The sequence below is a fragment of the Chlamydotis macqueenii genome, chromosome 1, assembly GCF_036417535.1.
Source record: "Chlamydotis macqueenii isolate bChlMac1 chromosome 1, bChlMac1.mat, whole genome shotgun sequence".
NCBI classification, from domain to species: domain Eukaryota; kingdom Metazoa; phylum Chordata; class Aves; order Otidiformes; family Otididae; genus Chlamydotis; species Chlamydotis macqueenii.
Window position 1 is genome coordinate 86,365,468 of NC_141556.1, and position 26,523 is coordinate 86,391,990.

General features: G+C 51.6%; 2 protein-coding genes across 3 annotated transcripts; both read right to left on the reverse strand.

The window, feature by feature from the left end:
• Positions 1-428: 428 nt before the first annotated feature.
• On the reverse strand, positions 429-12,160 carry GNB3 (G protein subunit beta 3). The gene is made up of 10 exons (XM_086759788.1): positions 11,965-12,160; positions 7,129-7,230; positions 6,535-6,573; positions 5,168-5,274; positions 4,995-5,058; positions 4,716-4,878; positions 4,548-4,614; positions 3,426-3,627; positions 2,238-2,454; positions 429-1,325 (listed from the first exon to the last, which is right to left on the reverse strand). The coding sequence occupies exons 2-10, from the start codon at positions 7,183-7,185 to the stop codon at positions 1,219-1,221; spliced, it is 1,023 nt and encodes a 340-aa protein (XP_086615914.1). The 5' UTR covers positions 7,186-7,230; positions 11,965-12,160; the 3' UTR covers positions 429-1,218.
• A 1,587-nt stretch (positions 12,161-13,747) lies between these two features.
• On the reverse strand, positions 13,748-25,516 carry P3H3 (prolyl 3-hydroxylase 3). Of its 2 annotated transcripts, none has more exons than XM_086759927.1 (15): positions 25,085-25,516; positions 24,694-24,846; positions 23,775-23,961; positions 23,517-23,648; positions 22,480-22,613; positions 22,111-22,200; positions 21,712-21,764; positions 21,449-21,507; positions 20,164-20,288; positions 19,944-20,039; positions 18,763-18,913; positions 18,475-18,592; positions 15,315-15,390; positions 14,751-14,891; positions 13,748-14,447 (listed from the first exon to the last, which is right to left on the reverse strand). In XM_086759927.1, the coding sequence occupies exons 1-15, from the start codon at positions 25,514-25,516 to the stop codon at positions 14,235-14,237; spliced, it is 2,160 nt and encodes a 719-aa protein (XP_086616053.1). In that variant the 3' UTR covers positions 13,748-14,234. The 2 variants fall into 2 exon arrangements, 1 of the variants encoding a protein (XP_086616053.1); XR_015260217.1 differs by lacking the exon at positions 13,748-14,447 and adding an exon at positions 17,547-17,679 and having other exon boundaries at positions 14,863-14,891.
• Between the last annotated feature and the right edge of the window lie 1,007 nt (positions 25,517-26,523).

The following is a 26,523-nucleotide window of genomic DNA, read 5'->3' on the forward strand; positions in this document are numbered from 1 at the left end:
GTGAGAAGCAAAATAGGATTAGATAGTACTGTGCATTAACATCTTAACCTTCTGTTGATAAGTCACTACACCTTGTTGACCTTCAATTCTCCCTAGCAGAGCTGTGGAACCCCAGGATGTGGCTATGAGCCAACAAGTGGAATAGGTGCTGAATCTAACAGCTGTGTCCTGTAGTTGAGCTCAAATCTCCAAGTTTTGCAAGGATGGATTTTTCAGCTCTCTATCCCAACTCTAGGGCAGCAAGTCTTGGGACTACCAGCCTCTTCTCAACTGAAATTTAGGTGAGGAACACCCCTGGAGACTTTAAAGTAGGGCAAGACCTATGGATGAGATGTTCTCTGGTTGGGGTCAGTACACAGTATTCACAAGAGGAGAGGTATGTTTGCAGTAGCTCATTGCAATGCTGGAAAGAACACATCCTGCAGTGCTTACGTGAGCTTGCTTTATTAGCTTGGGCTATGACGATCTATTAACAGACTTGAAAACAGGGACTGATGGCTACTGGTTAGACAGGGTCACCATCAACACAGGAGTGAGGCAAAAAGGGAAGCAACAGCAAGAAGCAGGCAATAAATAAGAAAATATAATATTCCTTGGTATTCTGGAAGGTCTGAGGGCTACCTTTCCCCCATTTATGGATAGATAAGACTGCAATTAAGTCTTCCCTGATGGAAAATGAGCCAAATTTACACTACTTTTCTGTTTGATGTTGCATGATAGAAAACTCAAACCCAGTATGTCTCTGAGGCTGTCTTCAGGGATATAAGACAGCTGCACAGAGAAGGCAGGTAGAGTTCAATCAGGGACAGAGCTTAGCCTGGAACGGAGGTGTTGCATGAGGGATCCTCTGAAGGATGGGCGTCAACATGGGTAGAGATGTTTGAAGGAAGATGCAGGGTGTCTGAACTGTATTGTAAAGTCCTGAGACAGAATGAACAGTGTTTTGCAGGTGTTCAAGCCTGCACAAGGCTGGAAACTGCTGGGACTGTTTAGAGGTGGAGAGAAGGGCCAGTGTGTGTGCTCCTGCTCCCCAGCTCCCCCTGCTCCCCGTCTCCCTGACCTCTCCTTTCCCTTTCACTCTGGGAGACCCCTACAAGTGACCTGTGTCTAGAGACAAGTGAGAGTGGTAGGTAGGCGTTTCTGTTGTGCTCAGCTGACAATGCTGTTTGCATGGGCTTGGGCTGTGGGCCATGCTTCAGCTGCTCTTTACTGCCGTCCTCAGTTCCAAATCTTGAGGAAGCTGTCCCAGGAGCCGGTGGCAACGGCCATGCCATCTGCTGTCACCCCCAGGCAGCTCACCCTGTTGTCGTGGCCAGAAAGGATTCCTATGGGTGAAAAGAAGAGCAGTCAGGAAAAGAAGTGGAGAGATGAAGAGGCTGACCACACTGAGGACACTCATTGTAGGCTGTGTAGAATCATAGAATGGTTAGGGTTGGAAGGGACCTTCAAAGGTCATCTAGTCCAACCCCCCTGCAAGGAGTAGGGACATCAGTGTGTACCTGCACCCCTGTGTATTGCGCCATCTGTTCCTGCACAACATGTTACAATAAGTGCGTGGCGAATAAGAACAAACATGCAGAAGAACATTTGTACATGGCATACAAGCACCACCCATGGGACTGGGCAAAGAGCAATGTTCTTGGGAAGGTCTGGCCAGCTGAACTGCTTTCACCCTGGAGTGATGGTAGGACTAAGAAAGGATGGTGTCCTTGGTAAGACTGAGAAATAGCAATGCTGTTCATGAGCTGTGTGATAAATCTTCAGAGGCTAGGGGCCACATCTGAAAGAAAAATGGCACTTGGGTGAATTCTGTGCATGAGCATCACAGAGTATCCAAAGATGTTTGATGGAGTCCCAGGTCCACACCCAGCTTAGTGCCCAGTCACCAGGAGGCACTGTGAGGAGCTGGAACTGGCAAATGGCAGAGGCTAGGAGAAAGTAGGAAGTACTACTGGTGCTTGTGAGGAGTTTTAGCTAATAGGAACCTTAATTCTCTTTTTCTCCTTGAATCAATGTTGTTCAAAGGCTTGGCTTCCTTAACATTAAAAACAATAGCTTTTCTACACAAAATACAGTTGTACTACTAACGGCGTGCTCCTGAAGTGTAAGGAAGCTTTGCTGTGTTTCGGTCAGTATAGGATGTGTCCCTTTTAGAAAAAATAAGGGCCTTTTCCTTGCCTTGACAGGGACAGAAGACCTTGTAGGGAATAAAAGAGGGAACTCCAGGAGCCACTCACCCACACGCTCTGCTTTCAGGGAGTCCCAGATGTTGCAGTTGAAGTCATCATATCCAGCAAGCAAGAGACGCCCACTGCGGGAGAAGGCGACCGATGTGATTCCACAGATGATGCTCTCATGAGAATACACTATGAGCTCCTGGTCTGCCCGGAGGTCGAAGAGACGGCAGGTGGCATCATCTGAGCCGGTGCAGATAGCTTCACCGTTAGGGAAGAACTGCGGAAGGCACACATGAGACTTTAATCAAGCTGTACATTACAGATTTCCTCAACATCTTCACCTCCCTGCTAACCACCAGGCAGCCACGGAGGTAGGAAAATGCAGTGGGACAAGACACTGGATTGTAAAAGTCGAGCCTGCAGGAGGGCTTCCTCTGTCTGATCCTCATACCCCAACCTTCTCACACACACTCCTTTTGGGTGTCCTCACTCTAAGGAGTAAAAAAGAGCTCCTCAGGAGCAGATGTGGGAGAAAAATATATGGCTGTCAGGGTAGCCATGGGACAGGTGAGAAACTGTACTAATTGAAGTCAGTGGAGGGTGGTTCAAGCAGCAGACATTACAGGAAGCTGGCAGACTCATTTGGTTAGCAGAAAGGGATTAACTGACAAGTTTCTTGTCCTGACACCTCTAGGGCTCTGGTTTGAATCCTTGCCTCTGAGGGGGATACTTGTCCCGAAAGATACTTGCCTCCTATGAAGATTTAATCTTCAGAAGATCTCCCTACAATCCCAAGTTACCACCTTTGCTGTCTGGAGCTGACCAGGACTCTCAGCTGAGTTAGATATTCCTGCTCTCTCGCTTGTGTCTCGTGCCAAGGCTCCCGGAGTATGCCTGAACTGTGGTTCCCAACAGCTGCTATGAAAAAAGCTGCGCCAGCACCCCTATCAGGGTGCTGAGTGCTCCACAGACCATGGTGTGCTGGCTGAATTCAAGCAGTGTTTTGAGAACGGCAGTCAGACCTAGATGCTTTGGTGCCCTGGTGCCTGGGAAGAGCCAGCATCCAAATTTCAGTGAGCTCAGGCCCTCTCTGCTTTAGGCTGGATCATGTTGCCAACGTCTCCCAGGACCCTTGTTGCCCATATGACTGTGACAGCTTCTTTCAACCTTGTCCCAAGAGCCTATTTCAGAGATGATCCACCCTCTGTTTTCCTTGCTTTCCCACCACCATGCAGACAGCATACATACGCAAATGGCATTGATATCAGACTCATGCCCTGAGAAGGTCTGACGGCAGGTGCCCTCCCGCACGTCCCACAGTTTGGCAGTAGCATCACAGGCCCCAGAGATGAAGAGTTTGAAGTCTGGGGAGACAGCCAAGCTCATACAGTCTCCGGTGTGACCCAGGAACACGGTCTTCTGCTGCCCTGTCTCAATGTCCCAGAGCGCGCTGTGAGAGAGGAGAGACATTCTCAAAGCCAACCCAGGCAGAGCAGATCTACAGCTGGGCTGAAGAGCTGTCCTACTTGCAAATAAAAGGAAGGAGGCCACGGGCCTGGCTACAGCATAGGAGAACGAGTGAGAGCATCGCTGGAGTCAGCTGTATACAACAGGAGACATCCTCACAGCTGTTGCTGGTCATGCTGCCAAAGCAGAGTTAGACTGAGGCTGGAGGTGTGTGAGGTTTGGCCGTATTCCCATAACTGCAACATTTGAAGGGAATACTGAGAGGAGGTAAGAGGAACATGCAGGCAAACAGCTGGAAAAGGTCTGCTGTATCCACGCTCATAGGATGCATGGGCCATATTCACTGCGATCCCACACTACAGCCAGGCAAACAAGCCCCGTGTAACCTTGATCTCTGATGGAAATGCCACATCCTGACTCATCCTCAGTCAAGAGGTTCTTCCAAAGCAGCTGTTGGGATGGGTTGGGGGTGAATAAAGACTCAGCACTGCTCAGTGCCACAGGACAGCAAGACCTGAGAGCCAGGAACCAAAGGATCCAGGCACTGGCTTTGCAGGTGTCCATTTGAGAAGTGGAGGGTGTATGTGGGCTTCACATAAATTTACGATGTTTTGTGTCCTGGGACAAATGACACTCATGCTTTGTGAGAGCTAACAACATGGTCCCCGCTGCTTCACCAATAGATCTGCATCTTGACCTGACCTCAGCTGGGTAAAGAAGCAGCTGATCTGCCAAGGGAGGAAGAACGGATCTGGCTTCCTAAGGTGCCCTGCATGGCTTCCTTGTGTAGGAGCAATTTGTCCTTAGATAGTGGACTGCCACAGAGCAAAAGGACTGCATGATGTGAGCCTTGCCTCTAATAGCCAGAGGTCATGGCACTAGGATGCAGAAGATAACACTCACCATGTGGTATCTCCAGAGCTAGTCACAATATTGTTATCATCAAGAAATCGGCAGCAGGAGAGGTAACCTGGGAAGGGGGAACAAGGAAATATGAGAAACTGGGCAGGGCTAGAAGAGTGAAGTTTGGAAGCAGAGGGCACCCAGGCTGCAGGCAGGCAGCACGCGCACCTGTATGGGCGGAGAGCTCTCTGCTCACTTTGACATTGCCTTCACGAGTCTTGAGGTTGTAGATGGAGCACATGTTGTCAAGGCCCCCACAGGCCACAAAATTACCTGAGGGGGCGTAGGCACAGGTCATGACCCAGGAAGAACGCAAAGGGATGGCATGAACCTGAGAGGACAAGAAACCATGTCAGGACTCCGGCAGCAGAGAGACCAGGGCAAGGACACTAGCTCTGAGGGGATCCACTCCCGCATCCCGGTTTGCTGCAGCCATCTGACTCCTACCTTGTTGGTGGTGTATGTGTCCCACACAATCAGTTTCCCATCTTGTGAGGCACTGACCAGAAGTCTGGGAGAGAGGAATAAGATCACGTTAGTAGCTCTCTTCCCATCAAAGCCTTCTTGCCCTTCACACCCATGTGCTGCCCTGCACTGCAGACCAGCAGCATCTCTCTCACTTGGAGTCTGTGGACCAGTGCATGGCGTAGATCTTGGCCAGGTGCCCACGCAGGGTCCTTCGGGTCCGCATCTGAATGCGGCCAACAACCTCCACTCCAGACACAATCTGAGGAAACAGTAGGGGGAGAGAAAGAATTAATCTTGGACTGGCAAGATGTCGTGGTAGCTTCTGTAGGAAACTGCTAGAAGTCGCTCCCCTTTGTTCAGTGGACTCGGCCGGGCCTAGGGCAGACCCGCTGCTGGCCAAGGCCGAGCCGATTGGTAGCAGAACGTCCCGTGATAATGCCTCTGCGATAACGTATTTAAGAAGGGGAAAACAGAAAAAAAAAGAGAGGAGAGAAGATGTGAAGAAGCTGAGCGAGGGCAGAGGCGCAGAGGGGGAGGCGCAGGCCTCATGGGCCTTGCAGGCCTCACCCTCTGGCCTCTTGCCAGGCAGCCAACTGGGCCCGACTCGGTCCAGCCTGGCTGTAAGAAGCGGAGAGGAGATGAGAAGAGAATAAGATGTAAAAAAGATCCTGAGAGACATCTACCAGCCTGTTGTGAGGAACGGCTGCAGACATCAAGGTCAGTTCAGAAGTGAGGGGGAGGAGTAATGTGGCTCCTGGCCAAGATTCCCCTGCAGCCTGTGGTGACGACCATGGTGGAGCAGGTTGTCCCCCTGCAGCCCATGGAGGTCCACGGAGGAGCAGAGATCCACTTGGAGCCCGTGAAAGACCCCACACCGGGGGAGGTGGATGCCTGAAGGCGGCTGTGGCCCGTGGAGGGCCCGCTGGGACAGCTGTTCTAGAGGGACTGAACTCCGTGGAAGAGATGACCCACGCCGGAGCAGTTCCACGAAGGACTGTGGCGTAGGGGTGGGACCCCACAATGGAGCAGGGGAGGAATGTGAGGAGTTCTTCCCACAACCATGAAGCAGCGGCGTGAAACAACATGTGATGAACTGACCACAACCCCCATTCCCTCTTCCCCCCTGTGTCACTCAGGGAGGGGAAGGTAGTAGAGATAATGTTAAGCTTGGGAAGAGGGAGGGGTGGATGGAGGTCATCTTGTTCTCTGTCTCATTATCCTGCTGTTTGTAGTAATAAATGAATAGTTTTCCCCAAGTCGAGTCTGTTTTGCCCGTGACGGTAACTTTAAGGATTTCTCCCTGTCCTTATCTCAAACCGTTTTTCTTATATCATCTCCTCCTGTTCTCTTGGAAGGTGGGGGGAGTGAGAGAGAGACTGCGTAGTCTGGTCCCGATCGGGGCTGAACTATGACACAGGACCTTTACTGTTCTCCACATCTCTGATTCCCAAGTGGAGAGAGTCTCCCTTGGAGTGGCACTAGCTGACCCACACATACACTCACCAACCCTGTCCCTTACCTGAGCAAGCGTTGTGTCCGCACAGGCTTTTCGGGCATCCTGGAGAAGAAACAAAGGCAGATGAGACAGAAAAAAAGCCATGTGATTAAGGCAACGGCACATAAAATTTAGGGGCATAGCCTGGGAGCTGTTAGAGGTAGGAACTGTGGATTTGCTGTGTCTGGATTGTGGCCAGCACAGGGGGATCCTGGTCTGTGGCCTGGGCACCTTGGCATCAAGAAGGTGAGCCAAAAGCTACTCAGAAACCAGCATCCTTGCTACACCCTTTCCATGGATCCTGCTGCCTGGCAGAACACCAGCTGCCTTCCAGACAGAGGAGGTCCTGGGGACACACTACACTCTGCTCCCCTGCAGATGAGTGCCCATGGCTACTTCCTTCTCACTGCTGTAGAGTCCCCTCTTCTCTCCCTCCCTCTCCCCTTCCTCCCCACCACACTATGAAGATCTCCATTAGCCCTTAAAGGGCTGTGCGGAACTGCAGAGGGCTCCAAGGATGTAGATGGAGGTAGCCCAACTCCAAGTTGTGGCTGAAGAGAACTTGGACACAGCGGGTAGACACTCTCTCAGCAGTTTCATGACTGTTGCCAGCATTACCGCAATCTGCTTCTTCAGCTGCTCAGCTTCCTGCTTCATCTGTTCCATTTCCCCCATCTTTCTGACCTAGCGGTGGCTCCTCCACGTGGGACAGCCTTGATTCTGGGGAGACAAATCAAAGGAGAGAGGTGTGATGTAGAAAGGGCTCTAATATGACTGCTCAGATGTAGGCATCTCTGATAAGGGCTTAGCAACCATTTCTTGCCTGAATGATTGGGAATGTTGTGCTGTATCTGGTCAAATCCCTTAGCATTTGGAAAGTTTGTACTGGGCCTGATGAAAGGTCAGTTTAGCCTTGTATCCTGCTTACATGTACACTGGGAAGCTGCAGACATCCAAAACCTCTTGCTGAGGTTCTGGCTGCTCTTGTCCCCTCACCTCTTTATTTATAACCTTCCCATTCCAGCGCCTACCAAGTCCCAGGTCCCCTTCATCAGCTTCTCCCTGTCCATGGACAAGCTGTCCAGTTCAGCTCCAGGAGGAGAAAATTTGATGGGAGGAGCCCAGTGGCTGTTTCCTATTGTTTGTCCTAGGCAAATCATCACTAGTCAGTACCCACCAGCAATTTGACCACCAAAGAAATCTGAGGGCTGTTCAGGTGTTCTTTCAGGGTTCCCTTCTAGTTTCCCATTAAAAGAAAAAAAAAGAAAAAAAAAAAAAAGTAGTGGGTACCTAGAGAATGATCTAAGAATAACATAAGCAAAGTATTTCTCCTACTTCCCTAGCCCCAGGTTTTCGTTGACTTCCAAAGCCAGAGGCAGCATTACCGTATGCAAGTTATTGCTGGATTTTTTTTCTATGCGTTTGTCCATGCACTCTTTGCACACATGCTGGAATTCAGCATCCTGCGTGGTGAGGACTTCCACAGCTTAGTGGCATGCTCTGCAAAGAAGTTCCTGGTTCTTTCACTCTCGAGTGGCACTAGTTCCACTTGGTGGTACCTAGCTTTTGAGTTGGAAGAATCAGCAAATAACTGGCAGCTTCAGCATCACTTGTTTTTTTTTATAGATCTTTGTCATTTCTATCTTCATTCGTCTCTTTTCCAGACTGCAGAGCACGCTTAGTCATTCCTCCATGTAAGCCGTTACATCCTATTGCCTCTGTTGTTCTCTAAGCCCTTTTCAGTTGTTTACAGAGTATAGATGATACCTTTTTGCAGAGAGGGCAATGGACCAGAACTGTAATCCATATTCAAGATACAGGTGCACCATATGATTACACAGCATCTCTGTGTTGTTCTCTCTTTCTTGTTATGTGTTTCAAACTTCATCAGTGATTCTAGCATTTCCCAGTCTTGTAGATAAATCTGGTCTTTATTGCTTCAGTCTTTCTTCTGGGTAGGTGTGAGTGTCCAGATGTGCTCCAGGAGTTCTTCATCATTAGAACCAGTGCTTTGTCCCACGGCCCAGAAATGCTCCAGCAGCATCTGCAGAATTTATCTTTCTAGTCCCTGTGAGGCACATCGCCTCCATCCCCCTCTGGTCTGTTGCCTGAAGGCCTTGTTTCTTCTGGCCGATGGGGCTTTGGGTCCTTCCATGTTGAGCTGCTCTCTTGCTCTGGGCAAGCACATGCAGATAGCTCCCCAGTCCCACCTTTGCTCACTGCTTCGTAGAGCTCTCCGAGTTTCCCTCCTGAATCCCTTGCCCTGAACATCTCTGTGGCTTTCCTTTGATCTTGCAGGCAGTGTGAGTTTCTGCTTGGTCAATGACGCCCAAGGCATGGCTTGAGCGTAGCAAAACCAGGAAGATACAGGTTTCTCCCAGCTCCCAGGAGGCATGAGCTTACCCCAGAGGGAGGCTATTTCAGGTGATACATTGCAGAGAAAGACTTGTACCTGCTGCCTGCAAGCCTGAACTGAGCCGCAGCACTGTTGCCTCTTTCCTGGTCCCTGCCCACGCACTGGATGTGGCTGCTGGCCCGGTCTGCTGGCCCCAGCACATGGTTAAGGAGCTGGAGAGGGGCCCAGAGGCAGGTGCCACAGCAGCAGTTTGGTGCTACCAGCTTCAGGAACACTGAAGGACGGAGACAGACCAGCATGTGAGCTGGGCTCTTTCCACTGCTGTTTTTCTTCTCTTGTTTTGACAGAACAGTGATGAGGGGGTTCCTCCCAGCAAAGATCCGTAGCTGCACCTGGTTGAATGATGCTGGCCATGAAAACCCACCTGAACGCATTTCTCCTCCTTTGGGGAGGGGCTGGGTGCCCCATGCCATCTCTCAACTACCCCACAGACTGGGGAGATGCTGGGGAAGGCCTCACAGCTTTCAGCAGGAGGCTGCACACCCTCCTTACCCTGTACTGTTTGCCCCTCAGCTCTGGTGCTCAGTGAAGCTGCAGAGACTGTGTCCAGCTCTGGTCGCTGCCTCCCAGCACACCAAGTGGCAAACCTGCACTTCCCTTTGGCCTTTCAGGCAAACCCGAAACCCTTCCAGCCCTGCCATTGTAGTCTGCATCTTCTCCTTTCTCAGTTTTCCCCAGGACTGGTCCTATGTCCCCTCCATCAACCATCAAGTGTTGGATCACCTTTTCCTGATAGACCATCTTTTCCTTCTCTACTCTCTCCTTCCAGTCTTCTCTGCTTGGTCCCCAAGGCCTGGCCTCCCCATGGCAATCCCTTCCTAGAGCTTCTCCCAGATGGGACAGCACTGGCTTTCTGCTGTCCAGGTTATCATTTCCCAGACCATTGACCATCTGAGATCATTCAGCCACCTATCCTAATCTGTCTTTGAGGACTTGTGCTTTTGCCTACCCAGACCTGCATGGTGGTGGGACCCTTGTTGTCTCTTTCTTCCGATTTCTGCCCCAGGTGAAGCTGGGTCCACATGTTCTCCCCACCAGCCGTCGAGTCTCCAGTCTTCCTTGCATCTCTCCTGCTTTTTTACCATCCCCTTCCCTTCCCCAGGCATTTCATTCTCAATGCTGGCACAGGACAGCCAATTCACAAGTGCCTGCTCTGTGAAGTTGCACAACCAGATGAGGGGCTTTCGGAGCGGGAAGCAGATCAAAGGGCAGGGGCACGATGTTGAGGACAGGTCAAAGGGGCTAAATATAGAGAAGGTGCAGCTCAGGTTCAGGACTCTGTCCAAACCTTTAAATCTCTTTCGGAGAACACTCTAAATGAAGTTGGGAATTGTTCTCAGCCTCAGAAGGACAAGGAGCCACAGATGAGCGATAAGAATAGCTCCAGCCTTGCCTGTTGCTGCCACCCATCACATCCCAGTGCAATTTGTGGAGAGCGAGGTACCTGGTCCCCAGCAGAGTGCAGCTGACACCTGGGAGGCCCACAGCAGGTGTGCAAAAGAGCAGCTCGTCATGGCCATGTAAATTTAGAACAGGAAATGGGGAAGAAAAGGGAATGGGGAAAGAGTTTGGAGTCTGGCCAAGGCACGTTCCTGCCATGACCAGTGGGACCTAGATGCACATTTCTTGTGGATCCACGCATCGGCTCATGGTTGTTCAAGGTAGCTGCCCAGCCTGGTTTTAATGGAAAAAGGCTTCTAAATGGTGCACGCTCAGTGCTTTGTGGAAATAAGGGCTCTTTCAAGCAAATGCTAAGCAGTAGAGGAAAACAAGCCTTTAGGTACTGTTGAAAAAGCAATTCAACACCACCCCCCCCAGCGTTGCAAAGAGCTATTGACAGGAGCACCTTGGCATCAGCACTGGTCAAGAGCTGTGCCTTCTACAAGCATCACTGAGGAGCACGGCACAGCCAAACAGAGCCTGGGCTTACTCGGTTTGCACCAGCCCTCTTCTGAGCTCTGCCTTGGCTGTGCTCATCCAGTTCACAGTTCTTGGCTCTTGAAACCACATCTCATTTCTTCTGCTCTCCTACATGACAGTTCTTTCCCCTTCTGCCTTTTCTGACAAAATTGCTGGAGGCACCTGCTGTAGAACTGTCTGTGGGCAGCCAGACCCATCCTGAGCCCTCGGGTGTCTGCTCACAGGAAACCAAATGCCTCCACTGTGGCACAAGGCTGAGAGGAGTCTGGAATCATCCACCTTCTGCCTTTTGCTGCCATGCCGTGACTTTTCAGGGCAGTGGCTCTGCCCCTTGCACCATGCCACGGCAGGGGCCCAGCCTGCACCCGAGGGGCTGTCCTACTGAGCCACCTGCATCACTCTCTTGTGGGGATGGGGGAGCAAGTGATGGGTGAGAAGAAGGGGGAGGTGAACTCCCTTATTTACTATGCCCCGGGTAGCTTTCCCCACACTGGGCAGGGAGTGGTCCCTCTACGGGATGCTGGGAGAGGGCTGTAAATAGAAAAGGGAAAGGTACAGGAGGGAGGACCGAGTATTAATAGGCAGCATCCCAGGGTCCCTGTGTAATCCCTGGCTGGCCTCGAATGCTTGCCCTGGTGACCCTGGGCTCCTTGCAGAGCCGGATACAGAGATGATCCCCCTTTCCTGTGATGGAGATCAAAGGCCAGGGTAAAATTACCCTGCTCTGCTCCTTGATTTCTGAGGGCTCCTTCTCCACCCAGAAAAGCGGTCAGCAGCAAAGAGGTGTGCACACAGGAGCACAGGAGTGTGTATGGGCAGTGAGTGTCAGGTCCCTCAGGGGAGACATTACCCTCCTGTTCTAGTCTGGAAACTGGTGAGGTTTACCTGCCAAGGGGAGAACAAGCAACCTCATGCCAGTGCAGAGCCTCTCATCACCATAAAGACACCTCAGCACTAACCCCAACTCCTTCCCCACCATCATCTTCCCTCCCACATCCTCAGATGGGATCAGCCCATGTACAAAAACTCCACACAAGCATCACACCAAGAAACCCAGAATCCCAAGTGCCAGGCTCACCAAGGTGACCTTAGGCATCTCAAAAAGGCAGCATCCTTACCGGGATCTGTAGAGCGAAGTGGGTTGCTGTCCTCCCTGAACGGGACCCTCACGGCCTGCCTCCGCTGCTGAGAATGGCTCCTCGCTGGCCAGAAGCCCCCTGTCCCTGTGCGGGTCTCCAGTCAGTCCTGCCCGTCCACCCAGTGAGTCCCTTGCTCCCTCTCTGCTCCTCAGCTTCTCCCAGGACTGATCTCCCCATGGGGAGCTGGAAGGCTGTGGACGGGAGGGGTTGGGGGAGGGCTGATTCCAGGAGCAGCGTCAGGCAAATTAAATCAGACACCAGAGACTTGGGGAAATCGGATTGGGACGTAATGCAAAGCAGGTGGATGGGGAGGGGTGAAAAGAGAGAGTAGCACACTGCTCCTGAAGGGAAAGAAACCATCACGGGCAGATTTGACTCAGTTTATATCAGCAATAAACTAATAAAGTGAAGATTAGCCAGAACAGGCTAGGATTATCAGCCACTGGGGCAGGGCTTGGTGCACCTCACAGTCCACAGGAATTCCCATTTTCCCGGGGACAGTGCGCCACTTGTGTCCTGGGCAGGGCGGGAAGAGGGATGGTGCTGCCCATGGTGGCCCTGCCAAGGGAAAACCCATGGCAGGGTGGAGGTCCCACCCTCTCTGGGCAGTACACTGGGCCCTGCATGGGGAAAACAGAACTGGGCACAGAGGCTAGGGGTGGCAAAAGATTTGGTGGCGTGCCTTTTGGCAGCCACTTTAGTGGGATGCTGCGAGGAGATTATCTTGGCCTCAATCTCTTTTAATCTCTCCCGCAGCTTTGGCCCAAGCCTGAGATAAATACCTTTTAACGGATCTCATCTGACGTCAGGAGGCCATCAGTCTAATCACCCAAGCCACCTTTGGGCAAAGCAAGCCAGAGATGTGGACACTGGCCCCTCACCCCCCAACATGTCCTCGTCAAGCAGGAACCATCCAGTGCCCCCATATAAATCACTGGGACAGATGAGTGAGTGCTAGGATGTGATGGACAGGGAGAAGGAATTTGAAATGCACGCATCAAATTGTCTTTTTCCTGTGATGCCGGGGAGGATGGGAGGCAAAAAGGGTTGCCAGCATGGGGTTCCCAAGCTTGCGTGTTACAGAAGTGCAGGGATTCAGGCTGAGGGAAGATTTCCCTTTCCATGGAGCAGGGGCCCTGTGCCAACAGCAATGAGGGGGATCACCCATCCACCTCTTGCATCACTGGCCCTGGCCATACAGATCTGAACTGCAGCTGGGGTCTCCATGCATCACTCTCATCAAGGCCTGCCTGTGTCATGACCACAGACTGATCTCTGGCTTCAGTGCTTCCCAGGAAAAGGGTCACTGCTCTTTTTGATGCTCCATATCCACCCCATTCAATTCCTGCTTGGCTACAATATAATCCCATCTCGGGACACTAATCCCCTGGGCAGTGACAGCAGATTGTCTTTGTATCAGGGTGGAAAATGGTAAACAAAATATCTCTTCTGCTCTCAGGGGCAATTTGGTGCACGGAGCAGGGGAAAAAAAAAAAGACAAAAAGAGAGGCCTTGCTGCAGGGAAACATGAGCATACAGTGCTTTTTCTTAAAGGCACTCACCACCCTTCCCAGGGGTTAGTCATGGCAGAGCCGACTTTCTCTCTTGCTTTCCCTTATCGGAAGTAGCTGGCATCTGGGCAAATACTTTGTTTTCTTTCACTGAGGGCTCAATCTCCTTTGACCATTTGTTAATTAAATTTCCATCAGCAACGAGTATCCATCTCTCCCTCCTGGTGTACAGACTCAAGCTCCCACCAACATCTGTGTCCAGCATTTTGGTTTTATTCCATATATTCACAGTCCCTCACCTTCCCTCTCTCAGACCAACTGTGAGTTTCTGGAGTTTGCATGTGCCTAGGAAACTCAGAAGCTTCTGTTCTCAGTTCCTGAATGTGAGACAGCCCTTGCTGAAAGACCCTAGGCTCCTCCTCCCCATCTCAGATTTGTCCCCGGATGACCAAGAAGCTGGCACTGAGACGAGTGGGGTGAGGAGACCTTGCCTTCTTGCTTCTGAGTGACACAAACATGTTGGTGAGGCAGTAGAAGTTCCTGGTGTCACTGACTTTAATACTCTGTCCCTGCTCCCATTTTTCAGCTGCTGGGATGTCACAGAAAATAAAGTTGCATCCTTCCCCAACACTACAGCTCTAGCATGCTAATACACTGCTCCAGGCCTCTGTGGTCCCAGTGCTACCAAGACCTGACAGCCATTGCGTGTGCCAGTCCTGCCCCTGAGTCCCCGTGTACTCAGAACTCATCTCTGGCCCGCAGCTTCTTGGGGTGCTGCGTCCTGTCTGAGCCAGACGTGTGCCTCCCGCTTGTGGGCCTGGCTCCACCACTGGGAATAGGAAGTTCTGAGGAGGATCTGCTGCGGTGATCAGCCCCCTGATGTTCTTTTCCATCAGGCCGGTCCTGCTCCACAGCCTTCTGCTCCATTATCTCCTCTGCCTTCACCCGCTCCTGCAGCCATGGAGACAGAGATGATGTGAACCCCTCCTGCTAGCGTCTTTGTCCTGCTTGTAGGGACGCAGACACATTGCAAGGCACATCTCGTCTTTGTCACATCCATCTAAGCCCCCTAGAGCCCATTCTCTCTTGCAGGACCCATTGTAGGCTGGCCCCTCCACCAAGTACCTTCTCAGAGGACAACCCTCAGCTGCTGCACTAGGCCCTGCCCCATGGGAAAGCCCACAAGCCACTCCTCAGAGGGATCTGGTCTAGCTTGGAGGTGCTCACATCCATTTCTCCAGCATGGTCCTTTACCTGCTCAGCATGCTCCTGGGAGTGTGTGTACCAGAGAGCAATGGCGCAGCGCCTCCCACGTCTCACTGCCCACACGCCGTGGGGGTTCTCCTTGCCAGAGCTGAAGGCTACCAGCCTCCCGCACTTAGGATGCACCTCGGCCTGCCAGGACAGAGAGAAAAGCCATTGAAGCCAGCAGCTCCCTGTTCTGGGGTATGCGGTCATTGTACAGAGGTAACAATGCCTCTGCGAACGCAGAACAGCAGAGTGCCTCTAGGCATCCACTGCCAGTCTATAAGCAAGGTAGACCTTGGGGAAAGACAGAGAGAATCAAAGGGACAACCTACATCACAGGCACCCACAGACTGCAAGAGCCTGGAACATCTCAGCTAGAAAAGAGTTAACCTCTCCTTTGTCTGAGATTTGCCTCAATTTGCCTTTAGCTGTCCCTATTTGAATCTGCCACAGCACCAGCACTGGACTGTTTTTGGAGCAGTGGGATCCGATAACCAATTAGTTTCCTCGTGCCCAGACTAAGCCTCACCCTCAGTCCTCCCTCCTTCTTTTGGCCCGTCCCAGACTTACTGTGACAGTCACAGTGTCCATTTCAGTGAAAAAAAGGCCCCCACCTTGGAAGTCATCATTGAGGTAGAGAATGCCACTGTGGACAAAAAGAAAGAGGACATACGAATGGTGAAGCTCATTCCTCCCAGGTGCTTCCCCACGCTCCTTGACACAGGAGGGTGTGGCACCCGAATGATATTACAGGTTCAAACAGTGACTAGACCAGGGTGTTAAATACAGCAGTGCCTAACGTGGGGCAGTCCCTGAGCTGCAAACCACAGAAGGCTAGGAGGGTATGCCAGGAAGTTAGCTCTACATGCTTGTCCTGTTTTGGTTTTCTTTTAACCCTCTGCAGCATGTGTCCGTGGCATCGTTGTGACACTGCCCTGGGCTAGACAGACCTTGGTTCTCACCTGCATGACATTATGTTTTAAGATTGGAAATAATCCAATACCTGGGAGGAGAGACTGATCAGCAAAGACAGTCATGTCTTCACAGTCAAGGAATTTTGGGCTAACATAACAGTGGCCAAAAAGAGGCTTACTGGATGCAGAAAAGAAAATTAAACCAATAAATTTATTTACTAATGTTAGACAAAAAGAGAAGTAGTGAGACCACTGTGCAGTGCAGGTGAGACCACAGTCAACTAGGTGAAAGAATGGACAACAAACTACTTGAGTTCCTCCTGGTATTCCATTAAGATGATAGAAAATGTCAGAGGAACAAGAGAAGCTCACTAATGGGACTGGGAGAAAGAAATACAAATCAACACTGTGGCTGCTGAAGGAGAACATTAAGGACAGCGAGAGGATTACCAACCCTGAAACCCAGGAAGTTATAGCTCTTCTGCTACAGGGTTTTAATAACACTGTGAGGTCAGGGTGGTAACATGGCTGGAGAAAAGCAAGGACAGCTCTCACACACATGAAGGTGGAGGAGGGTAGCGATAATGGCTGAAACATAAACAGGCCTGTTAGCCTGACCTCAGTCGCCTGCAGGGCTTTAGACGTCATTTCTGAGAAGGATAATTGAAGCACAACAGGTAAATGGAAAATGGTCTTAAAATGTAACACGGGGGTACTAAAAGCAGATTGGGCTAGTCACACAATCTTTGATAAAACCACTGATTTCCCAGGGAAAGACAACATAGAATCATAGAACCATTAAGGCCGGAAAAGATCTCCAAAATCATCAAGTCCAACCGTCAACCTAAGGCCACCATGCCTACTAAACCATGTCCTGGAGTGCCACATCTACATGTTCTTTGAACACTTTCAGGGACGGTGACTCCACCACTTCCCTGGGCAGCCTGTTCCAGTGCCTGACCACTCTTTCAGTAAATAAGTGTTTCCTAATTTCCAACCTAAACCTCCCCTGCTGCAACTTGACGCCATTTCTTCTTTTCCTATCACAAGTTATTTGGGAGAAGAGACCAATACCCACCTCACTACAATGTCCTTTCAGGCAGCTGTAGAGAGCAACAAGGTCTCCCCTCAGCCTCCTCTTCTCCAGACTAAACAATCCCAGTTCCCTCGGCCACTCCTCATAAGACTTGTGCTCTAGAGCCCTCTCTGGACAAGCTCCAGGGCCTCAACGTCCTTCCTGTACTGAGAGGCCCTGAACTGAACACAGTATTCGAGGCGTGGCCTCACCAGTGCCAAGTACAGGGGCACAATCACCTCCCTGTTCCTGCTGGCCACACTGTTCCTGATACAAGCCAGGATGCTGTTGGCCTTCTTGGCCACCTGGGCACACTGCTGGCTCATCTTCAGCTGGCTGTCTACCAGCACCCCCAGGTCCCCTTCTGCCAGGCAGCTTTCCAGCCACTCTTCCCCAAGCCTGTAGTGTTGCTTGATCTCAACAATTTGGACTCTGGTAAAAGTACTCAGAATGGTGCCACTAGAGAAATTACTAATGAACACAGAGAAGGTGAAGAAAAGTACATGAACAGCACACAGTGACCAGTGCACCACAGGCACCAAAAGGAGTACTGTTTGCCTGGAGAAGGATCACTGGGACTCTTGGACCCCTGAGCCCAACCCTGTTCAACAGTTTCATGAATGACCATAGCACAAATACACATAAGAGATACAGGAAGTCTGGACCACAGAAAGGGACCTCTTTCAAAAGGACACTGGAAGAGCTCAGCCTTTGTGAGCTGGCTGGTCAAATCACAACTTATTCTGCAAGAGGACAGGAATACTCCTGGAAATAGCTCAGTTGCACAGATCCCAGGAAGACATTTTAACATACCTTCAAGTAGAAGTCAGAGAAGCCCACTACCCAGGGAGAAGCGAGGTGACAGGACAGCTTTCCCACAGGAGAGACAGAGATGTAACCAGTTACACGACAGAGCCTTTACAATCTGACTGTACCAAGTCAACATCTGTATCAGAAGGGAAATGGACTCAGTGATACTGGAATTCCCTCTAAGTCCCACATCCTTACCATAGGCTGCTCAGAGAAGATTTCTGCTCTGGGTCCAGCTACCACTCAATGAGAAGGCAAAGAAGATTTCTGGATACCCAGTGATGGAATGGTAAATAGGAGGAATCAGCTGTAGCGAACTGACCTCATCTGGCTGCAGTGTGCAACAACCGTCACCATCTTTAAAATACATTCTTTCACAGAAGGGTAACAAAAGCTTCCACAGGCTGGAAAAAAAACCTCTCACATGGAATGGAAAAACCCAACACAAAGTATTGGCAGTGAATCTTGAGAAAGATGAAGAGAGAGAATAGTCACTAAAGCACACTGACTGCTCAAAGGAAATCCAAGAAGCTTGGTCCTCCCTCTCCTGTAATGCACGGTAGACCGTGAAAGAAGGAATTTGATTAAAAGAAACAGACTGTCATAAGGGCTGGTGGTGGACTGTAGTACTGTGATCTGATATCATGGTTCTAGTCCGTGCAGCCTCCTAGTCTCATTCTGCTCTCCATTAATGATAGCTGTGAGGACGGAGGAGGGAGAAAGGTCAGATCTTCTTCCCAGCCAAAGGAAGACTCGTTTCACACCTCATTCTGAAACCACTGATGCAGCCTTCTGCCTGATGCTACTGTCCTGGCTGGCTTGAGCCAACAACCCATCACCTGGTTTCTACAAGCTGAGCTCACACTCTGATGGGGCTGGGAAGATGTTCTGATCACCACATGATCTAATGCAAGTCCCCTTCTTCTCTTACCTGTAGTCCCTGTACACATAGGCAGGTGGTTCTCTCCAGCACTCTTGCCCCTCAGGATCCAAGAGACAATTATCAGCATGGACAGGATGACTAAGATCCATGCGACCTTCCTGTTTCTCTGAAAGGGAAGTTACAAAAAAGAATACGGGCATCTTCAATTTCAAGAAAGAATAAGGCAGAGAGGAAGGGGCACGGTGAGAGTAAAAGGAAGAGAGCCTCCTGAAAGCACATGGCTGGGACTGAGGAGATTCTTCAGGAGACAGGGACTAAGGGTGAAAGATTATTTACCGTCTACAGCTGTGCGGCACACAAGGTGTGTGAATGAGAAATGGAGTTTCTTCCCAGGAGTAAAATAGGACTCTATGATTTTCCGCGATTTCTCACTGGCCTGCAGAAACAATTTGGCATCTCTCCAGTCCACGTCCCCATTCTGGGCCAGCTACAAGTGAAAAACAAGCCTGTTAGAATACTTACATACAAAGACACTCTAAGAAATGATACACGTATACAGTCCAGAAGAAGAGATCTCTGTAAAGTCCTGTGGTCACACATGTAAGAAAAGAACACGTTTTTCTCATGTAAATATGTCAGGAGTACACCTGTACAGCACAGCAATTCTTTCTTTCTACTTAGCACATGGAGCCACATCTGGAATACAGCATCATTTTGGTTCCCCCAATACACAAGGGACACTAGCAAACTGGAGTGAGTCTTCAGTGAAGACTCTTATGGTGGCAGGGGTATTGGAGCACATGACTTAGAAAAAGAGGCTCACAGAGCCGGGTTTCTTCAGCCTAGAGAAGAGAAGGTCAAAGGAGGATCCAAGTACAGTCTCCTGTCACCTAAAAGGGAGTTATAGGGAAGATGGAGACAGTCTCTTCTCAGAGGGACACACTGAAAAGAGGCAACAGGCAAAAGCTGCAGCAAGGAACATTTCGACTAGATATAAAGAAAAATTTAATACTCCCAGGAGTGGTACAGCACTGAAACTGCCCAAAGAGGCTGGGGAATCTCCACCCTTGGAGATGTTCAGGACTTGCCTCTGCAAAGACTTGAGGGATCTCATTCCGTGGCTTTGGAATTAACCATGCTGTGAGCTGGGAGTTGAACTAGAGATCTCCAGAGACTCCTTCCACCCTACTTTGGTCTCCAATTCTAAGCTAAGCACATCCATAAGACATGACTGTAAGACAGACTTGCTGAGCACATCTGTGAGATTGCACAGGGACAGGTAGCAACCTTGAAACCCTGTCTCACAGGAGAGAAAGCACTTAAGCATCTGTCAAGCTTTCCATGTGCAACATGCCCAAATGTGATCGTGGAGGAAGGGGGTGAGGGGAGAACATGCTTGTGAGGAAGATAACACACCCATGACCCCATCCAGAGTGCACTTCACAGACAAAAATGCTCAGGTGGCAAACATTCTTTCTGGACAATCAAGAAGGCAACAGACTCACAGAGCCACTTACCTGCACGGCCTTCAAAACGGTCAACCCTTCAAATCTCTCATGTGGAGTGTGAGGTGACCGTCTTGCCCGGTAGCCATCTCCTGCTTCTCCTGCTGCCTGGAATAGAAGGATACCGATGACACAGATTAGGTTGCCATCTCTCCTCCATGGACACACTACAACCCTGCTTGCTGAGGAGGTGAGTACTCATACAGTAGCTCCTACAAGACCCAGGCCTCACCTTTGTCAGCCGGAGGAGGTCCTTACACTCAGATTCTGTCAGCACTCTGTCAAACACAACCCTCTGGGTTCCATTCATCTGGTGGGAATCCATTGTGATAGCAATACCCTCAAAAGGCAAAGGGCCTGTCAAGAAGCAAGCACAGACAGGCATGAGCAAGCTTCGGACAAGAAGCCCTCAGATACCAACCCCCAGCCTGGATAAGGAAGTGGAGAGACACTATACATTCTCCAAGAAGACAGGACAGTTCCCCAGCAGGGCCCATTCCTTGCAGACCTGGGCCACTTGCACCCCTCACATGCTTCAGGGGAACCAGAGCATCAGCTGGGGAAGCTGGCCTACAGCGAGCACTTCAGGAGCCAGCAGAAACTTGGGGCTTGCTGGGAGAGCAGCAGGGAGCTGGGGAAAGTTGAGTGCACTGTGGATCGCAGCAGAACAGGTCCAGCCTACTGGGGTGAGGCTCTGGAGAAAAGAAGCAAGTAAACACCTCCATCAACCCTCCTTTCAATCATACATCTTATCCCAGAATTATCTCCAGTGAATCTTTCTACTTTCTTCAACTCCAAAGAGGAGCAATGGGGACTAGCTGGTGGTTTAATCTTTGGCCTTTTATTTCCCCCCCTCTGACCTCTGGACGGTCAGGAATGCCAAGGCACTCAGGCCCTCAAAACGACCTGCTCTCCCATGAGCAGAGAACCGCCCGGGGTCACTTCAAGCAAAGATTCCAGGACAGAGCCCTGCAAAAGGCTGTGTGTCCACACATAAGAATTGAGGACCAGCAAGAACACAGGACTCTGCACTGCAGTCTATAGCATTCAGACACAAACCATTTGGACTTGTGTTTTTCAGGGAAAGACTTGCCCCAGCTGAACAGTTGGCTTCCAGTTTCCATTTCCCCCCCTTTCTCCTTGTCCCCTTCAGAAAAATGTTGTTTGAAGTTGGGCTGGTGGAGTTGAACCAGCTTCCGTGTAGACACTCCTGCCACACTGAACAGGGATCTGCATGTCCACAGGCTTGTCACGTATTCAGGCACCACTGCTCTCAGCTTCTCCAGCCACAGTGCTCTTTGAGTTCCCATCCCAGGGACGTACGCAGTGAGATTTTGCAAGATTACACATGCATCAAAGAGGGAGAAAAGAAACAGTGAGAAGACTTGCTGAGCCATTCGAGTCAGTCTGCATCTATGCTAGCATTCAAATGTCTGAGGATGGAAGAAAAGACAGCACTTAGCCTGACTAAGCCTGGCTGACTGCATCCAAGTCCTTCTTCCAGCTCTTTTACTCACCTCTCTTCTCCCTCTCTTCTACATCCAGAGTTTCCTGGTTTTGCTTCTCCTGATCCTCTCTCGGGAGCAAGGGAAAAAACAGAGACCAGAGCTGTCAGTACACAGAACTATGCCTATCCCTCCTCTGTGGCAGCATTTCACACCCTTCCTGTTCCTGTTTCGCCCATTCCTCAACAGGTTCCTCGTACCACCCCTGCCAGTCCAACCCCATCCTCCTACTTCCGACACTACATTTCAGGCCAAGTCGACTTGGCCAACCATACCTGTGTTTCTCCTTTAGGCTTTCAGGAATCAGCTCATCTGGAGTCCAAAGATCCTGTAGGAACAAAAGCAGATGGCTCAGTACACAACAAACTTCTTCCACGTTGGATCATGTCAAACAGCCAGTTCTTTGTCCCACTTCTCCAGTGAAAATCAGAACAATAGTTCTGGCCTGCTTTGGACGACAGCCAGATTGGGCCAATGCATACGGTTACAGCAGCAATTTCAAACTAACTTCAGTCCTGGAGCAGCAGAAAGGCCTTAAAGATACACCTCATAAGGACTTGGGGGTCCTTCTCATCAGCATCTGATCCCTTCTGGATCATGTGCCAGCAAGGTGACTTCTGGCAACTGTCTTGGTGAAATCAGGGCAGGAAAATTAAGATGATACTGTTACTCACAGGGTCATTAAAAGTTCCTCCTAGATGCTCCACTGCATAATAAATCAACTTCTTCTCCATCAAAGATCTCTGCACATAATGTTGAATACTCTAAGGAAGCAAAGAGGCTGTCAAACAACCACCCCACAAAAGACAACCAGGGCAGAAACCTGCCCCAACACACCGCTGTGCACTATGAAAGCCCAGTTCTGTCCTGAAGAGACCCTGCCTGGTACAGACTATAAGTAAACTCAGGCTCCAGTTTCTTCAGTCCTGGGCTTGGCACACATCTGCAGTGAAACATGTTTCCCTTTTTTGTCTCCTGGACTGTGATCCTGTCATATAGGACACGGGAGGGCCAAAATGTACAGACCTGGGGGTTGTAACTACCTCTCTGGCTGTGACAGTTGTGTCCTCTCCCAGTTCTGTGCGGTACTGTTTCATTTTCTCCAACATTGTCTCATCCGTGGGATAGAAGAGCAAGTAGGAAGCAGCACATTCAGCAGCCAGCGCCTGGTTCCCAACTTGGGCAGGGACAGAACAGAACAGTTATATCTCTGGAAGACTTGACATTAGCAGCAAATGTGTATAGGCCAGCAGTACCCAACTGCCCCGGTCAGGATCCGGCAGTAGGAGGCCTAACACCAAGTACACATCAATCTCTGCCTAGCTGGGTCTCTGCCCAACGATGGACAGAGAATACAAGGAATGAGCCCGGTGAAGAACGGGCCCACTTTCAAAACTTATTGAGAGCTTGTTTGGAAGAGACAGGGAAAAAATAAGCACATGTTTGGAAGAAAGATGGTGTCATCTCCCTCACCCGATAGACATGATGAGGGGTGTGGAGGCTTCTTTGAGACATGAGTTTTATCAGCGATCTGACAGAGGAGATGAGACACAGGTGGGTCAGCGTGGGAAGGAACAGAGGTATCCAAGAGAAGACCTGAGGGACGTCTGAAAGTGACAGGCTGACAGGATGACCAGTGTCATAACAGGCCATCCGTTCAGCCAGGGCAGGCAGGGCTGACTCAGAAGAAACACCGCTGTTGAGATGAGATGTATGCACGTGCTCTAGACAGGAAGCGCGGGCCTGCTCTGGAGCCACATGCTGTAAATGAGAGTATAAAATGCACAGCAAATAGTTGGAGCAAGGACTTAAAACTGAGAGTACTGGAGCAAAGAAGTGGGAACAGCCACACATTACAGAAGCTGCACAAGGAGACTGAAGTGGACCACAAGGGACTGCTCCCAAGGTGGCCAAAGGCTTGTGCAAGAGAAAAGAGGTTCTGGGAAGCGGGGAGAAAAGAGAGATAGAGCTCAGGTCAGTGTGCCATTTCTCTCCATGACATGCTGCCCTCAAGATTCAGAGGCAAGGGGCAGATTTATGGGTGCCACAGCATAACCCACTGGGTTGTGGCTCTGCTCACCTTGATCGTAGGCAAACTGCAGTAAATCAAGATGAGAGGGTATGAAATCTTCTGTGGCAGAAATCCGCCCCGGCTTTGTGGCAATTTCAAGGACGCACTGCTGTCTGCACTTCAAAACCTGAATATAATGGGCTGCAAGAGAGAGGAACAAAATGGCAGCAGCTCAATCTTCTTCCAGACACAAGTGCTGGGAAATGGGGCATGTACAATGGGGGGAGCATAGCCTTCCTACCCAACCCTCTGTGCCTCTAACCCTACCTGCAATGGCTTCATACAGGCCAGGTTGCATGTCCTCCTCCTCATCCTCATCCTCCCAAGGCCCTTCACACAGGGCACGACACTCTTCCAGTGCTGACAGCGCCTCTGTGAGTGACTCCTCCAGCCTGGCCACAGCTTTTGGGTACTCATCTGCATCGTAGTGCTGCACCCCAGCCTCATATGCTTCCTGTGAAGGACAGATCCAGGTCCCTCATCAGTGTGGATGACACCAAAGGACGCCCTGAGACTTGAAGTTGCTCGCAGGGTAGTGCTGACATCTAGGGGCCTGCCTGATCATGCACAGCCCACCACTCAGCGAGAGCAAATCTTCTGGACTTAAGCCAAATACACTTATCCAAGGCCCTGCAGCCTGCTGTAACTATCACCAGAAAGTCTCTGTGTCACACTTGCAATCATTTGTCTTTACCCTGAAGAGAAGGCTTCAGGGAGACCTTCTTGCAGCCTTTCAAATACAAAGGAGGCTTATAAGAAAGATGCAGAGAGGCTTTTGACAGAGGCCTGTAGTGACAGGATAACGGGCAACAGTTTTAAGCTGAGAGAGAGTAGATTTAGCTTGGACATAAGGAAGACATTTTTTACGATGAGGGTGGTGAGACATTGAAGCAGGTTGCCCAGAGAAGCTGGGGTGCCCTGTCATTGGAAGCAGTCAAGGCCAGCCTGGACAGGGCTTTGAGCAACTTGGTCTAGTGGAAGCCATCCCTGCCCATGGCAAGGGGGGTGGGCTAGGTGATCTTCAAAGGTCCCTTCCAACCCAAACCGTTCTGCGATTCTGTGTACAGGGCCCTGTCTCAAGCCATGGCCCTTGTGTGGGACTAGATCAGGGTCCCAGACTGGTCCCTAGGATGGGATAAGAGCTGGCTCCGCATTGAACCGTAACCAATGCATCGAAACCCCTCACCCAGTGTGGCACAGCCTCCAGGTCCCGGAAGTTGTCCAACTTCACCCCTGACATACGCCGGTACTTCTCTATGTCCTCCCGCATTTGGAGGTGCTGGGGATTAGCAACGAAGAAGGTGTGAGCGGCAGACACGGCCTGATCCAGCTTCTTCAGCTGTGGAGAGAAGGCAGCAGTGCCCGTCATGCTCCCGCCAGACCCCTCTCTCTTGATGCCCACCCCTCACCCCAGCTGCTCCCTGGCCTCGACAGCATGGCCTGGGCTTGCGACCCCTCGCCTGCCACCTCCCCCCAGCCAGCCAGCCCCCTGCCCTTGCTGACAGAAGCCTTCGGGGCCTGCCCAGGGGAGAGCCCACCCCAGGGGTCCCCTCTCCGCCGCCGGGGCCGGGGCCCACCTGGAAGAAGGCCACTTGGAGGTAGTTGTAGGGCTCCCTCCGCTCGAAGTCCCGGCGGATGGCGCGGCTGGCGCGGTGGGCGGAGGGCGCGGATCCCAGCCGGTTGCCCAGGCAGTGCTGCAGGCAGTCGGCCCGCTGCAGCACCCTGCCGAAGAGGGCGGCTTCCCAGGGCCCGGCTCCGGGCGGCCCCCCGAGGAAAGCCGCCTCCCGGCGGCAGGCGGCGCGGCAGGCGCGGCGGGCAGCCCGCAGCCCCGCGTAGCTGTGGAGGGCGCGCTGCAGCAGCTCAGCCGCCCGCCCCCAGTCCCGGGCGAAGTAGGCCCGCACCCCGTCGGCGTACAGCAGGTCGTAGGGGACCAGGCGGCCCGGCGACGTGGCGGCGGCGGCGGCGGCGAGGAGGAGGAGGAGGGGGCAGAGGCAAAGGAAGGAGGCCATGGCCGCACCGCCGGGGAGCAGAAGGAGAGGGGGACCGCGGGCTAGGCCCACCCAGGGGGACGGGCCGAGCGGGCCGGCGGGCGGTGCCGGGGCCGGGATGGGCGGGCAGCTCGGCGTCCAGGTGGGGGAGAGGGCTGCTGCCGGGGGCAGGGCCCGGCTGGGCCACCCCGCTCCACGTCTCTCCGGCTGAGGCCCGTCCGTGAGGGCCTGGACCGGCCTGGTGCTGGTTCTGCAGAGCCCCGGCACCCCGTTGTCTGAGGTGGTCCTTCGTCCTGGCGTCCGACAGGCATCCCCCAGCTCCAGCCTTCCCTTTGGAATGGGTCACACCGACCCCTCCAGCGAGACGTCTCCTGAAAGGTTATGGTTAATCTATCAGAATCCATGCCCGGGACGAGGCACGCTTTGACCGAGTCCCATCACATGGAGCGCTTTGAAGGTGGAGGGCTCCCACAGTCCCTCTCCCACAGCCCCTCTGATGCCGGCAAACCCTTGTCTGTGGCTGGAACCACAGCCAACACCAGGCAGGAGAAGGTCCATCTCCCACGGGCTACCTCTGCACCTTCCTTCCAAGAGTTTTGCGTCGGGCAGGAGTCTGCTCCAGACCTCACCACTCCCAGCTTTGACAGTCAGGAGCCTTCTCCCTGGAAGGCTCTGTCAGCTCTGTTGTTCAGAATCATAGAATCTTTAAGGTTGGAAAATACCTCCAAGATCATCAGGTTCAGCTGTCAGCCTAACACCACCATGCCTACTAAACCATGTCCTGGAGTGCCACGTCTACACATTCAAACAACTCCAGGGATGGTGACTCCACCACTTCCTTGGGCAGCCTGTTCCAGTGCCTGACCACTCTTTCAGTAAATAAGTGTTTCCTAATATCCAACCTAAACCTCCCCTGCTGCAACTTGAGGCCATTTCCTCTTGTCCTGTCACAAGTTATTTGGGAGAAGAGACCAACACCCGCTTCCCTACGACCTCCTTTCAGGTTAGTTGTAAAGAGTAATGAGGTC